At 42.8% G+C, this 14,253-nt stretch overlaps 1 protein-coding gene across 10 annotated transcripts in view; it reads left to right on the top strand.

Annotated features, from left to right (window-relative positions):
* GTF2I (general transcription factor IIi) overlaps nucleotides 1–14,253 on the top strand; it is a 113,448-nt gene that overhangs the window by 14,607 nt on the left and 84,588 nt on the right. For 9 of the 10 annotated variants that reach the window (XM_056556428.1, XM_056556427.1, XM_056556422.1 and 6 more), the window contains 4 exons: nucleotides 6,421–6,464; nucleotides 8,167–8,247; nucleotides 8,888–8,941; nucleotides 14,133–14,237. In XM_056556428.1, the coding sequence (XP_056412403.1) occupies nucleotides 6,421–6,464; nucleotides 8,167–8,247; nucleotides 8,888–8,941; nucleotides 14,133–14,237 (284 nt within the window). The remainder of the gene's footprint in view (nucleotides 1–6,420; nucleotides 6,465–8,166; nucleotides 8,248–8,887; nucleotides 8,942–14,132; nucleotides 14,238–14,253) is intronic. The other variant, XM_056556426.1, reaches the window with a different exon arrangement.

Raw genomic sequence — 14,253 nt, 5'->3', positions numbered from 1 at the left:
GCTGCATGCTCCAGAGCAGGTTGAATTGTTCTTTTCTGTCTGACCACAGTGCTCTCTGCTGCCACCTCTGTCTGTGTCAGGAACTGTCCAGAGTAGGAACAAATCCCCATAGAAAACATCTCCTGTTCTGGACAGTTCCTGACATGGACAGAGGTGGCAGCAAAGAGCACTGTGGTCAGACTGAAAAGAGCTACTCAACTTTCTCTGTAGCATACAGCAGCTGATAAGTACTGTAAGGATTAAGATTTTTTACTAGAAGTCATTTACAAATCTGTTTAACTTTCTGGCACCAGTTGATTAACCTTTTAAGGACGCCGGGCATATGCATATGTCCTGCATCCCGAGTCCTTAAGGATGTGGGGCGTATGCATACGCCGTGGGAATTCCGGTCCCCGCCGCTAGCCGGTTGGGGACCGGACCGGAATGCCTGCTGAAATCATTCAGCAGGCATCCCGGCACATCGCCGAGGGGGGTCCTGAGACCCCCCCATGTCGGCGATCGCAGAAAATCGCATGTCAATTCAGACATGCGATTTTCTGCTATTCCGGGCTGATCGGGTCTCTGGTGACCCGATCCCCCGGAAAATAGGGATGATCAGAGCTTTCAGTGACAGCCCCATTATTCTGAGGGCTAAGAGTGAGGTTGCAGTGCTGCGATCTCCTCCTCTCCCCTGCCATTGGTCAGAACTGATTCTGACCAATGGCAGGGCAGGACAGTGGGTTGAGATGGAGGCCGGTACCTGGAGGAGAAGATTCCTGGGGACCCCCAATCGTCGCTGGAGACTGCTGGATCCTGGCTCAGGTAGGGAAACCACGTTGGGGGGCGGGGAATGAAAGTGAAAGTAAAGTAATCTTTACTGTGGCAACCACTAGGAAGGCCAAACTGCAACTCCCAGCATCTGGGCATGCTGGGAGTTGTAGTTTTGCAACATCTGGAGGGTCACAGTTTGGAGACCACTGTTACAGTGGTGCCCAAACGGTAGCCCTCCAGATGTTGCCAAACTACAACTCTCAGCATGCCTAGACTGCCCAGGCATGCTGGGAGTTGTAGTTCTGTAACATCTGTCCCTTCAGATTTTACAATTTTCATGAAATTTTTTAAAATTTCTGCTCTACTTTGAAGCCCTCTAATTTTTTTCAAAAATATGTTCATCTTATGATTCCAACATAAAGTCTACATATTGTATTTGTGAATAAAAATAAAATTTATTGAGAATATCCATTTTCCTTACAAGTAGAGAGCTTCAAAAGTTCGAAAAATTCAAAATTTTCATGACATTTTGGGATTTTTCACCAAAAAAGGATGCAAGTAACACGGAAAATTTACCACCAAAATAAAGTAGAATATGTCACGAAAAAACAATCTCAGAATCAGAATATTCTGTAAAAGCGTAAAAGAGAATTGCAAAAAAGGGCTCAGTCCTTAAGGTGAAAAAGGGCTGCGTCCTTAACCCCTTAAGGACCAGGCCATTTTACACCTTAAGGACCGGAGCGTTTTTTGCAATTCTGACCACTGTCACTTTAAACATTAATAACTCTGGAATGCTTTTAGTTATCATTCTGATTCCGAGATTGTTTTTTCGTGACATATTCTACTTTAACTTAGTGGTAAAATTTTATGGTAACTTGCATCCTTTCTTGCTGAAAAATCCCAAAATTTGATGAAAAAAATGAAAATTTAGCATTTTTCTAACTTTGAAGCTCTCTGCTTGTAAGGAAAATGGATATTCAAAATATATTTTTTTGGGGTTCACATATACAATATGTCTACTTTGTTTGCATCATAAAATTTATGAGTTTTTACTTTTGGAAGACACCAGAGGGCTTCAAAGTTCAGCAGCAATTTTGAAATTTTTCACAAAATTTTCAAACTCACTATTTTTCAGGGACCAGTTCAGGTTTCAAGTGGATTTGAAGGGTCTTCATATTAGAAATACCCCATAAAAGACCCCATTATAAAAACTACACCCCCCCCCCCCCCAAAGTATTCAAAATGACATTCAGTAAGTGTATTAACCCTTTAGGTGTTTCACAGGAATAGCAGCAAAGTGAAGGAGAAAATTCAAAATCTTCATTTTTTTACACTCGCATGTTCTTGTAGACCCAATTTTTGAATTTTTGCAAGGGGTAAAAAGGAGAAAATTTTTACTTGTATTTGAAACCCAATTTCTCTCGAGTAAGCACATACCTCATATGTCTATGTTAATTTTTCAGCGGGCGCAGTAGAGGGCTCAGAAGGGAAGGAGCGACAAATGGTTTTTGGGGGTCATGCCGCATTTAGGAAGCCCCTATGGTGCCAGGACAGCAAAAAAAAAACACATGGCATACCATTTTGGAAACTAGACCCCTCAGGGAACGTAACAAGGGGTAAAGTGAACCTTAATACCCTACAGGTGATTCACGACTTTTGCATATGTAAAAAAAATATATGTATTTTTTACCTAAAATGCTTGGTTTCCCAAAAATTTTACATTTTTAAAAAGGGTAATAGCAGAAAATACCCCCCCCCAAAAATTTGAAGCCCAATTTCTCCCGATACAGAAAACACCTTGCATGGGGGGTGAAAAGTGCTCTGCTGGCGCACTACAGGTCTCAGAATAGAAGGAGTCACATTTGGCTTTTTTGAAGGAAATTTTGCTCTGGGGGCATGCCGCATTTAGGAAGCCCCTATGGTGCCAGAACAGCAAAAAAAAACACATGGCATACCATTTTGGAAACTAGACCCCTCGGGGAACGTAACAAGGGGTAATGTGAACCTTAATGCCCTACAGGTGTTTCACGACTTTTGCATATGTAAAAAAAAATTTTTTTTTTTACCTAAAATGCTTGTTTTCCCAAAATGTTTACATTTTTAAAAAGGGTAATAGCGGAAAATACCCCCCAAAATTTGAAGCCCAATTTCTCCCGATTCAGAAAACACCCCATATGGGGGTGAAAAGTGCTCTGCTGGCGCACTACAGGTCTCAGAAGAGAAGGAGTCACATTTGGCTTTTTGAAAGCAAATTTTGCTCTGGGGGCATGCCGCATTTAGGAAGCCCCTATGGTGCCAGAACAGCAAAAAAAAAAACACATGGCATACCATTTTGGAAACTAGACCCCTCGGGGAACGTAACAAGGGGTAATGTGAACCTTAATACCCTACAGGTGTTTCACGACTTTTGCATATGTAAAAAAATATATATTTTTTTTACCTAAAATGCTTGGTTTTCCAAAATTTTTACAATTTTAAAAAGGGTAATAGCAGAAAATACCCCCCAAAATTTGAAGCCCAATTTCTCCCGATTCAGAAAACACCCCATATGGGGGTGAAAAGTGCTCTGCTGGCGCATTACAGGTCTCAGAAGAGAAGGAGTCACATTTGGCTTTTTGAAAGCGAATTTTGCTCTGGGGGCATGCTGCATTTAGGAAGCCCCTATGGTGCCAGGACAGCAAAAAAAAAACACATGGCATACCATTTTGAAAACTAGACCCTCGGGGAACGTAACAAGGGGTAGTTTGAACCTTAATACCCTACAGGTGTTTCACGACTTTTGCATATGTAAAAAAATATATATTTTTTTTACCTAAAATGCTTGTTTTCCCCAAAAATTTTACATTTTTAAAAAGGGTAATAGCAGAAAATACCCCACAAAATTTGTTAGGCAATTTCTCCCGAGTACGGCGATACCCCATATGTGACCCTAAACTGTTGCCTTGAAATATGACTGGGCTCCAAAGTGAGAGCGCCATGCGCATTTGAGGCCTAAATTAGGGACTTGCATAGGGGTGGACATAGGGGTATTCTACGCCAGTGATTCCCAAACAGGGTGCCTCCAGCTGTTGTAAAACTCCTAGCATGCCTAGACAGTCAACGGCTATCTGGCAATACTGGGAGTAGTTGTTTTGCAACAGCTGGAGGCTCCGTTTTGGAAACAGTGGCGTACCAGACGTTTTTCATTTTTATTGGGGAGGGGAGGGGGGCTGTATAGGGGTATGTGTATATGTAGTGTTTTTTACTTTTTATTTTATTTTGTGTTAGTGTAGTGTTTTTAGGGTACAGTCACACGGGCGGGGGTTCACAGTAGTTTCTCGCTGGCAGTTTGAGCTGCGGCAGAAAATTTGACGCAGCTCAGACTTGCAGCCGGATACTTACTGTAATCCTCCGCCCATGTGAGTGTACCCTGTACGTTCACATTAGGGGGGGGGGGGACTTCCAGCTGTTGCAAAACTACAACTCCCAGCATGTACGGTCTATCAGTGCATGCTGGGAGTTGTAGTTTTGCAACCGCTGGAGGCTCCGTTTTGGAAACAGTGGCGTACCAGATGTTTTTCATTTTTATTGGGGAGGGGGGCTGTGTAGGGGTATGTGTATATGTAGTGTTTTTTACTTTTTATTTTATTGTGTGTTAGTGTAGTGTAGTGTTTTTAGGGTACAGTCACATGGGCGGGGGTTCACAGTAGTTTCTCGCTGGCAGTTTGAGCTGCGGCAGAAATTTTGCCGCACCTCAAACTTGCAGCCGGATACTTACTGTAATCCTCCGCCCATGTGAGTGTACCCTGCACATTCACATTGGGGGGGGGGGAACATCCAGCTGTTGCAAAACTACAACTCCCAGCATGTACGGTCTATCAGTGCATGCTGGGAGTTGTAGTTTTGCAACAGCTGGAGGCACACTGGTTGTGAAACACCGAGTTTGGTAACAAACTCAGTGTTTTGCAACCAGTGTGCCTTCAGCTGTTGCAAAAGCTACAACCCCCAGCATGTACGGACAGCGGAAGGGCATGCTGGGGATTGTAGTTATGCAACAGCTGGAGACACACTGGTTTGCTACTTAACTCAGTGTGCCTTCAGCTGTTGCAAAACTAAAAACTCTCAGCAGTCACCGACAACCAACGGGCATGCTGGGAGTTGTAGTTATGCAACCACCAGATGCACCACTACAACTCCCAGCATGCACTTTAGCTGATTGTGCAAGCTGGGAGTTGTAGTTACACAACAGCTGAAGGTACACTTTTCCATAGAAAGAATGTGCCTCCAGCTGTTGCAAAACTACAAGTCCCAGCATGCCCATAAGGGAATGCTGGGAGTTGTGGTGGTCTGCCTCCTGCTGTTGCATAACTACAGCTCCCAGCATGACCTTTTTGCATGCTGGGAGCTGTTGCTAAGCAACAGCAGGAGGCTGTCACTCACCTCCAACGATCCTCGCCGCACAGGTCAGTCCCTCGTCGCCGCCGCCGCTGCTCCTGGGGCCCCGATCCCAACAGGGGCGCCGGGGATCGTGGTCCCCAGCACCTGGGGTGCACGTCCCGCACCCGCTCACGTCCTCCGGAAGAGGGGCGGAGCGGGTTGCGGGAGTGACACCCGCAGCAGGCGCCTTGATTGGTCGGCCGGTAATCCGGCCGACGAATCAGGGCGATCGTGAGGTGGCACCAGTGCCACCTCACCCCTGCTGGCTATGGCTGTTCGGGGCCGTCTCTGACATATTATAAGAATGTCTAATCTGTAATTTGATGCCTTTTGGAGATTTTTCCATCTTTTCTTGGCCTCTTTATGCACATTAATACAAATTTTCACCTGGGGTGCCTAAAGTTTTGATCCCCACTGTATATGTTTCTACAGCTAACACAGTACCAACTCTCACCCTTTTCACATGTTGGTAACTTTTGCTACATTGGACGTGCGACCACATGACCAAACAAAAAAAGTTTAATTTATTTGATCTTTCTTTTATAAATAAAACACCACATGGCACAAAGACTCAGAAACACATTTGGCATAAATAGCTGAAAGTGATGACTTTCTTGGGGAACAAAGGAAACTTTGGTGCATGTTTGGCATATAACTTCAATAAATAGAGTGAAACGCATTTCTTCATACTTCTTTAATCTAATTTAAAACGGAATTCCATTAGTAAATGAGGGCCATTGAGTAATCTTATATTTTTTTTTTTTACTTTCCTTGTTGCTAGACAAGCTTATGTTATGGTTTACTTAATAATAAACCAATGCTGCAATTCTGTATGGTCCATCTGTCCATCTTACAGGATCTTTAAGGTCACCCTCCATTCATATATACATGGATATGTACAGTTAATGTATTTTGTAAATATGCCATTATTTTTACATTCTAATAAACTTTGTTTATGTAAAAAAAAATTGTTTCAAACTGGATGCAATGTTTATTATATTTATTAAATTATAATATTTGAAATATAGAATTAGATCTATGTATGGTTAGTTGGCATTATGTAGATGATGGGAAATCATTTTGAATTTCAGATGATAGAATGTTACTTTCAGCCACTGGTATATGATATAGAATATACTTAGCAATGTGTAGAATGTTCAGAACTGATAATTATTCCTAAAACACGTTAAAGCATTGACAATTGTCATATAATACATTGTCTGACATTTTATTTTTTGTCCTTTTATAATAAAGCTATTATCCAGTCCGAGTGAAAGCAGAACCAAGTGATGACTCTGGTTAGTTACTTTTTTATAACCTTCTTTCTTAAAGGGGTACTCCGCCCCTAGACATCTTATCCCCTATCCAAAGGATAGGGGATAAGATGTCAGATCGCCGCGGTCCCGCTGCTGGGGAGCCCTGGGATCCCCGCTGCGGCACCCCGCTCTCATTACAGCACAGAGCGAGTTCGCTCTGCACGTAATGACGGACAATACAGGGGCCGGAGCATCGTTACGTCATGGCTCCGCCCCTCGGGACGTCATGGCCCGCCCCTTTCAATACAAGTCTATGGGAGGGGGCGCGGCAAGTCTATGGGAGGGGACTTGCATTAAGGGGACGGGCCGTGAGGTCACGAAGGGCGGAGCCATGACGTCACGCTGCTCCGTCCCCCGTATCGCCCGTCATTACGCACAAAGCGAACTCGCTCTGTGCTGTAATGAGAGCGGGGTGCCGCAGCGGGGATCCCAGGGCTCCCCAGCAGCGGGACCGCGGCGATCTGACATCTTATCCCCTATGCTTTGGATAGGGGATAAGATGTCTAGGGGCGGAGTACCTCTTTAAAGGGTCATTCTGGGCAAAAACATCTTATCCCCTAAGATAGGATAGGGGATAAGATGTCTTATCGCAGGGGACGCCCCGCGATCATCCTGCAGCACCCGCATTCTATGCGGAGCTGTGTCTTCAGTTTAGGAAACCTCCGGAGACATAACTGGAGACATGACGTAACAGCCATCACGCCCCCCTCCCATAGACATGAATGGAGGGGGCATGGCATGACATCATGTCTCCAGTCCCGGTAACTCTGAGGTTTCCGAAACTGGACACACAGCCCCGCATAGAATGCGGGTGCCGCAGGGAGATCGCGTGGGGTCCGAGCGGCGGGTCCCCTGCGATCACACATCTTATCCCCTATCCAAAAGATGTTTCTGCCCAAAATACCCCTTTAATGTTATGAAGCAATTAGATGTTATTGATTTGTGTTTATTTTTTGTTTTATTTTTCAATCGCATCATTTTGTGGTACAATATAATTTATTTTTTAGCTTTTACAAATAATTTTTGAAAGGGAATGCTAAAAACCAATTCCACAGTTACTTTCTGTGTTTTTTATTTTTTATTTTTTTCTCATGCAACAATAATAACATGTTGTCTTTTATTCTGTGGGTTAGTATGAATGCAATGCCAAATTTGTATACTTTCTTTTTTTTTTTGCCATTTTAATTATGTTTCACAATATAAACTTATTCAATGGAAAAATGTTGTTTTTGTCTTTTTGCACTCCCAGAGACTAAACTTTTTATTATTTTTTCATCGTTATAGCTGCATGAGGGCTTGTTTTTTTGTAGAATGAGTTGTAGTTTTTATTTGTACAATTTTAATGGTAAGTATCATTTATTGATTAGCTTTTATTTAATGATTTTCTTTTGGGTGGTGGTGGTGGTGGGGGGGGTAAAATTGATTTATTGAGTTTTTTATTAATAGTGTTAACAATATGATTTCAACGATGAGTTAACTTTGCTGCTGAGATCTTTATGATTGCGGCCATACCGTATATGTGTGTGTTTTAAGGATTCATTTTATTTAATTTTTTATGGACAAAAAATGTTTTATTTATATTTTTTGACTGTACACTTTTATTTATTTTTTTATTTTTTTATATACTTTATTTTACTTTGGTTAATAACAGAAACATGCTAATGATCATGTATGTTTTTAATAGTAGAAAATTCATCTGGTCCAGCAACAGTGACCATAAAACGTGAGGCTGATGACAAGGATTACTATCAGTTCAAATACCAAGGTAATTCTTTGATTTATATAATTTTTATTTTTTTTGTACTTTTTTCATATGTTGTATTCTTGAGTCTGTGACTGGATCTGATGGGTGTCCAGTTCCCAGTAAAGTGTCTGCAAGATTGTAAATAGATCAGTCAATGTGCCCAGCTTTTTTCACATGTTTCTGTAAGTTCTGAATTTCAGGCATTGGTAACTGTCCCAACTGTTGGATCTTTTTTGTGTAATATATGTTTATTGTGAAAATAACCATTTACTTAATACATGCCAAATACTGCCATTTCTTACAGATTCACTGTACAAAAACTGACAGTATAAACTGATAGTATAATAGTCTGTGTCTGCTGCTCCATCGACGTAATATAGAATGCTGAAAAGGGCATTGACTGACACATTCACAGGCCAGAGGTAGACAGACAGAAACCCCATAGCTTAGGAACCTTATTTTGTAGATTTTAGTTTCTAGCAACCATGACAAAGTAAATTAAATGACAGAATGAATGTTTCTTGTTGTTGTTTGCTTGTTTTTTACACACAGCTGCTAACAATCCATATCATGACTAAATCCCGCCTTAGGGAATAAAAATAATGCATTGCAAGCATATGTACAATTATGTAATGCTTAACATTCTGGTTTTTTTTTCAAGGACATGCTTATGGAGAAGAGCCTAATAAAGAAACAGCGGTGGATCACTGTGGAGGTTAGAGAACAGAAAATAATTGATTTGGCAAACTATAAAAGCTGCACTTATTGCTAGACTAATGCTTTTGTATAGTGGGGTTATTAGACAGAGCAAACTCCTCAGGCATTACAATAAATCTACAGTAATCGCTGGGGGGAACACATATAAATTTATATGACACACATCTATTAAATAAATACAATAAGATCAAATCACTCATTAAGGCCCAGGGGTTTTACTACCTACAACTTAAACATCAGATCCATTTTCCTCGGTAAAAGAACACTATGACTGTCATCACCCACTCTCAAATTGGGCACATGTAGGAGTCCTAAAAATTCAATATCCCTTGCATCACAATTATGCACAGAGAGCAAATGTTATATCAGTTTAGGGCATCCATTACCATTTCTATGCACAGCATATGTAGTTTACACAGTAACATGCAAGGGTGGCTTTTTCTATAATGGGACAATGGTACATACATGATTTGAACACTTTGCAGAACGTTAATGATCAAACTTATGCACTGTGTACATACAGGGCCGTTTGAAGGAATTTGGGGGCCCCAAGCAAAATGGACATGGAGGCCCCCCCCCCCTTGATGTTCACCCACGTCACGCTCTAGGGCCGGCGTCAGGAGGTAGTATTGCCGGCCCTTGAATGCTGGGAGTGCGACGTGAGCAAACGTCGATACGAGGCCCCCACATTAGGTGCAGCACAGTTCCCCCCACGTTAGGTGCGGCACATTTCCCCCCACGTTAGGTGTGGCACAGTCCCCTCCACGTTAGGTGCGGCACAGTTCTCCCCACATTAGGTGCAGCAGAGTTCCCCCCACATTAGGTGCAGCAGAGTTCCCCCCACATTAGGTGCAGCAGAGTTCTCCCCACATTAGGTGCAGCAGAGTTCCCCCACATTAGGTGCAGCAGAGTTCCCCCACATTAGGTGCAGTATAGTTCCCCCACATTAGGTACAGTATAGTTCCCCCACATTATGTGCAGTATAGCTCCCCACATTAGGTGCAGTATAGCTCCCCAAATTAGGTGCAGTATAGTCCCCCACATTAGGTGCAGTATAGTTCCCCCACATTAGGCAGTATAGTTCCCCACATTAGGTGCTGTACAGTTCCCCCACATTAGGCTGTAGTTCCCCCACATTAGGTGCAGTATAGTCCCCCAACATTAGGTGCAGTATAGTTCCCCACATTAGGTGCAGTATAGTTCTCCACATTAGGTGCAGTAGTTCTCCCCACATTAGGTGCAGTATAGTTCTCCACATTATGTGCAGTATAGTTCTCCACATTAGGTGCAGTAGTTCTCCCCACATTAGGTGCAGTATAGTTTCCCCACATTATGTGCAGTATAGTTCTCCACATTAGGTGCAGTATAGTTCTCCACATTAGGTGCAGTAGTTCTCCCCACATTAGGTGCAGTATAGTTCTCCACATTATGTGCAGTATAGTTCTCCACATTAGGTGCAGTAGTTCTCCCCACATTAGGTGCAGTATAGTTTCCCCACATTATGTGCAGTATAGTTCTCCACATTAGGTGCAGTATAGTTCTTCACATTAGGTTGGCAGTATAGTTTACCCCAAATTAGGTGCGTTAGAGTTCATGCACACACACATACTGTACACATTACATAGTATACATGCATGCTTCATGCACACACATACTGTACACATTACATACTATAAATGCATGCTTCATACACACACATACTGTACACATTACATACTATACATGCATGCTTCATACACACACATACTGTACACATAACATACTGTACATGCATTATATACACACAACACACATACTGCACACATTACATACTGTACATGCATCATACACACACAACATACTGTACACATTACATACTGTACATGCATGCTTCATACACACACATACTGTACACATTACATACTATACATGCATGCTTCATACACACACAACATACTGTACACATTACATACTATACATGCATGCTTCATACACACACAACATACTGTACATGCATGCTTCATACACACACACTGTACACATTACATACTGTACATGCATGCTTTATACACACACAACATACTGTACACATTACATACTATACATGCATGCTTCATACACACACATACTGTACACATTACATACTGTACATGCTTCATACACACACACACTGTACACATTACATACTGTACATGCATCATACACACACACACTGTACACATTACATACTGTACATGCATTATACACACACACATACTGTACACATTACATACTGTACATGCATCATACACACACATACTGTACACATTACATACTATACATGCCCTCATACACACACACATACTGTACACATTACATACTGTACATGCATCATACACACACACATACTGTACACATAACATACTGTACATGCATGCTTCATACACACACAGATAGAATAGATCAGTGCTTCACAACCAGGATGCCTACAGAGGTTGCAAAACTACAACTCCCAGCATGCCCAGACAGAGTTGTAGTTTTGCAACAACTGGAGGCATCCTGGTTGGGAAACACTGGTATAGATACACACATGCACTTTACATATAGTCATCCACAGTAGTAACACACACAGGCACAGTACATAGACATACACATATGTACACACATATATATATCCACACACACATGCTTATACACATATATACAGCAGGGACACCTACTTCAGTCAGGCCCCATGTTGTACATCCTCTGCGGTCTCCTTTCCTCACAGCTCTGTGCTCTCTCCTCCCCCTCCTCCTGCTCAGACGGCTGAAGGCTGAGAGAAGAGTCAGGGCTGAGGGAACATACCAAGTGCAGCAGGGGTGGGGGGAGCGTGATTGTGGTGAGTTGAGAAGAACTCCAAAGCTGCAAATGAGTTTATTTTTATAAAATGTCAGACATTCGGGGGCCCTCTTGTTTGACTGTGAGCCTGGGGCCCGGAGCTCAAACTCCAAGAGCATGATTGTTAATCCGGCCCTGGTGATGGGGGGAATTGCCCCGTTGCTACAGGATGGGCAAGCACCGGCTCTGCTCGGGGCCCCCCAGCCAGCTCGGGGCCCAAGCAATTGCTTGGTTTGCCTGTCCTGTAGCGACGGGCCTGTGTACATAATGGTTATACGAGGGATACGCAGTCTTTGGGACTGTGCGCATCTTCCATCTGCAAAGATAGAAAGAGAGCTGTAAATCCCATCCCCTATGTAATTAATAAGAAAGTTAAATAGCCCTGTCATTTGAACAAACTTTACATAGATCATTAGTATGAGCAAAAAAAAGAAACTCTGTTATATCACATTTTCTTCTCTTAGTCTGTGTTTGCAAAACAGAGCCAGAGCAAATGCCAAAAGTGAACCTCTCCTGCTCTGGACAGTTCATGACATGGGCAGGTCTAATATAAGTGGACCCAGTAGAACCTTGAGGCAAATTTAATGGGTGAATTCAGCAGCAGATTCCCAACAAAGTGTGTTTGAATATCCACTTGCTGAGATATGCTTAGTTTACTGTTTTTTTCTTTGGATTTGTTTCTTGGATGTGAATCCAGCTTAAAGGGGTACTCTTTTTTTAAATCAACTGGTGCCAGAAAGTTAAACAGATTTGTAAATTACTTCTATTAAAAAATCTCCTCTTCCAGTACTTTTTAGCAGCTGTATGCTACAGAGGAAAGTATTTTCTTTTTGAATTTCTTTTTTGTCTTGCCCACAGTGCTCTCTGCTGACTCCTGCTGTCCGTATCAGGAACTGTCCAGAGCAGGAGAAAATCCCCATAGCAAACCTATTGTCACGATTCGGCAGGCTGGAGGTGGATCCTCTGTGCCAGAGAGGGATTGGCGTGGACCGTGTCGGTGGACCGGTTCTAAGTTGCTACTGGTATTCACCAGAGCCCGCCGCAAAGCGGGATGGTCTTGCAGCTGCGGTAGCAACCAGGTCGTATCCACTGGCAACGGCTCAACCTCTCTGACTGCTGAGATAAGCGCGGTACAAGGGAGTAGACAAAAGCAAGGTCAGACGTAGCAGAAGGTCGGGACAGGCGGCAAGGTTCGTAGTCAATGGTGGAATAGCAGGAGGTCTGGAACACAGTATGGGTAACACAGTAAAGCTTTCTCAAGGCACAAGGCAACAAGATCCGGCAAGGGAGTGCAGGGGAAGTGAGGTATAAGTAGGGCAAGGAACAGGTGCAAGCTAATCAGGGTGATTGGACCAGGCACCATCATTGGTGCACTGGCCCTTTAAATCTCAGAGCGCTGGCGCGCGCGCGCCCTAGAGAGCGGAGCCGCGCGCGCCAGAGCATGACAGCCGGGGACCGGGACAGGTAAGTGACCTGGGATGCGATTCGCGAGCGGGCGCGTCCCGCTATGCGAATCGCATCTCCGCCGGCAATGTCAGTGCAGCGCTCCCGGTCAGCGGGTCTGACCGGGGCGCTGCAAGGAGAGAAACGCCGCGAGCGCTTCGGGGAGGAGCAGGGACCCGGAGCGCTCGGCGTAACACCTATGCTGCTCTGGACAGTTCCTGATACGGGCATCAAGTGTCAGTAGAGAGCACTGTGGACAACACAAAAAAAGAAAAGAATTTCCTCTGTAGCATACAGCTGTACTTGAAGGGTAAAGATTTTTTAATACAAGTAATTTACAAATCTGTTTAACTTTCTGGCACCAGTTGATTTAAAAAAAAAATGTTATTCGCTGGAGTACCCCTTTAAGGCTTAGCTCACTTTGGTATTATGGCTTTAATTTACTAAAAAATCTGATATAATAAATCTGTTGGTTAGGATAGTACAGCATGCTAGACTATTCTTCCCAGCAAAAAGTATCAACCCAATGGAAAAGAACTAACACGTGTAAATAAAACCTAAATGTTTGTAATTATTCCATTTGATGATATATTTTTCCCTTTACATTTAAATATTTTCTGTCACCTTTGTCCCTTCTCTTCTTTAACAGTTTAGACCATATAGGATGACCCATATATGGCTATCTGGTACAAATAGTTTTCACTCTTTTCACTCATGTTAACTTTTTTCTCTTATGTGTTATGAGTTTCAGTCAGGTTTTGCCATGATTTACGTTTATTTTTAATAGCACTGAATAACAAAAACGCTTTTCTTGCTGACAAATTGTCAAAAAGTCCAGTAGAGCTTGGTTGGAATGGAGCCTTAGCTTACTTTGTGTTCTATGTGTTACTTTAATATAATTTTTATAGAGAAGGAGTATATACCACCTCACAAGAAACAAAAGAATACGGAAATTAAACCAGTCATTAACCAACCTGTACAATGCAAGAAGAAAACAAGAGAGTTCAATTTTGGTAAGTGTCTGACTCA

The sequence above is a fragment of the Hyla sarda genome, chromosome 2, assembly GCF_029499605.1.
Source record: "Hyla sarda isolate aHylSar1 chromosome 2, aHylSar1.hap1, whole genome shotgun sequence".
Classification (NCBI taxonomy): Eukaryota; Metazoa; Chordata; class Amphibia; order Anura; family Hylidae; genus Hyla; species Hyla sarda.
Note: the sequence above shows the minus strand (reverse complement) of the source record. Positions and strands in the feature narration are given on the sequence as shown.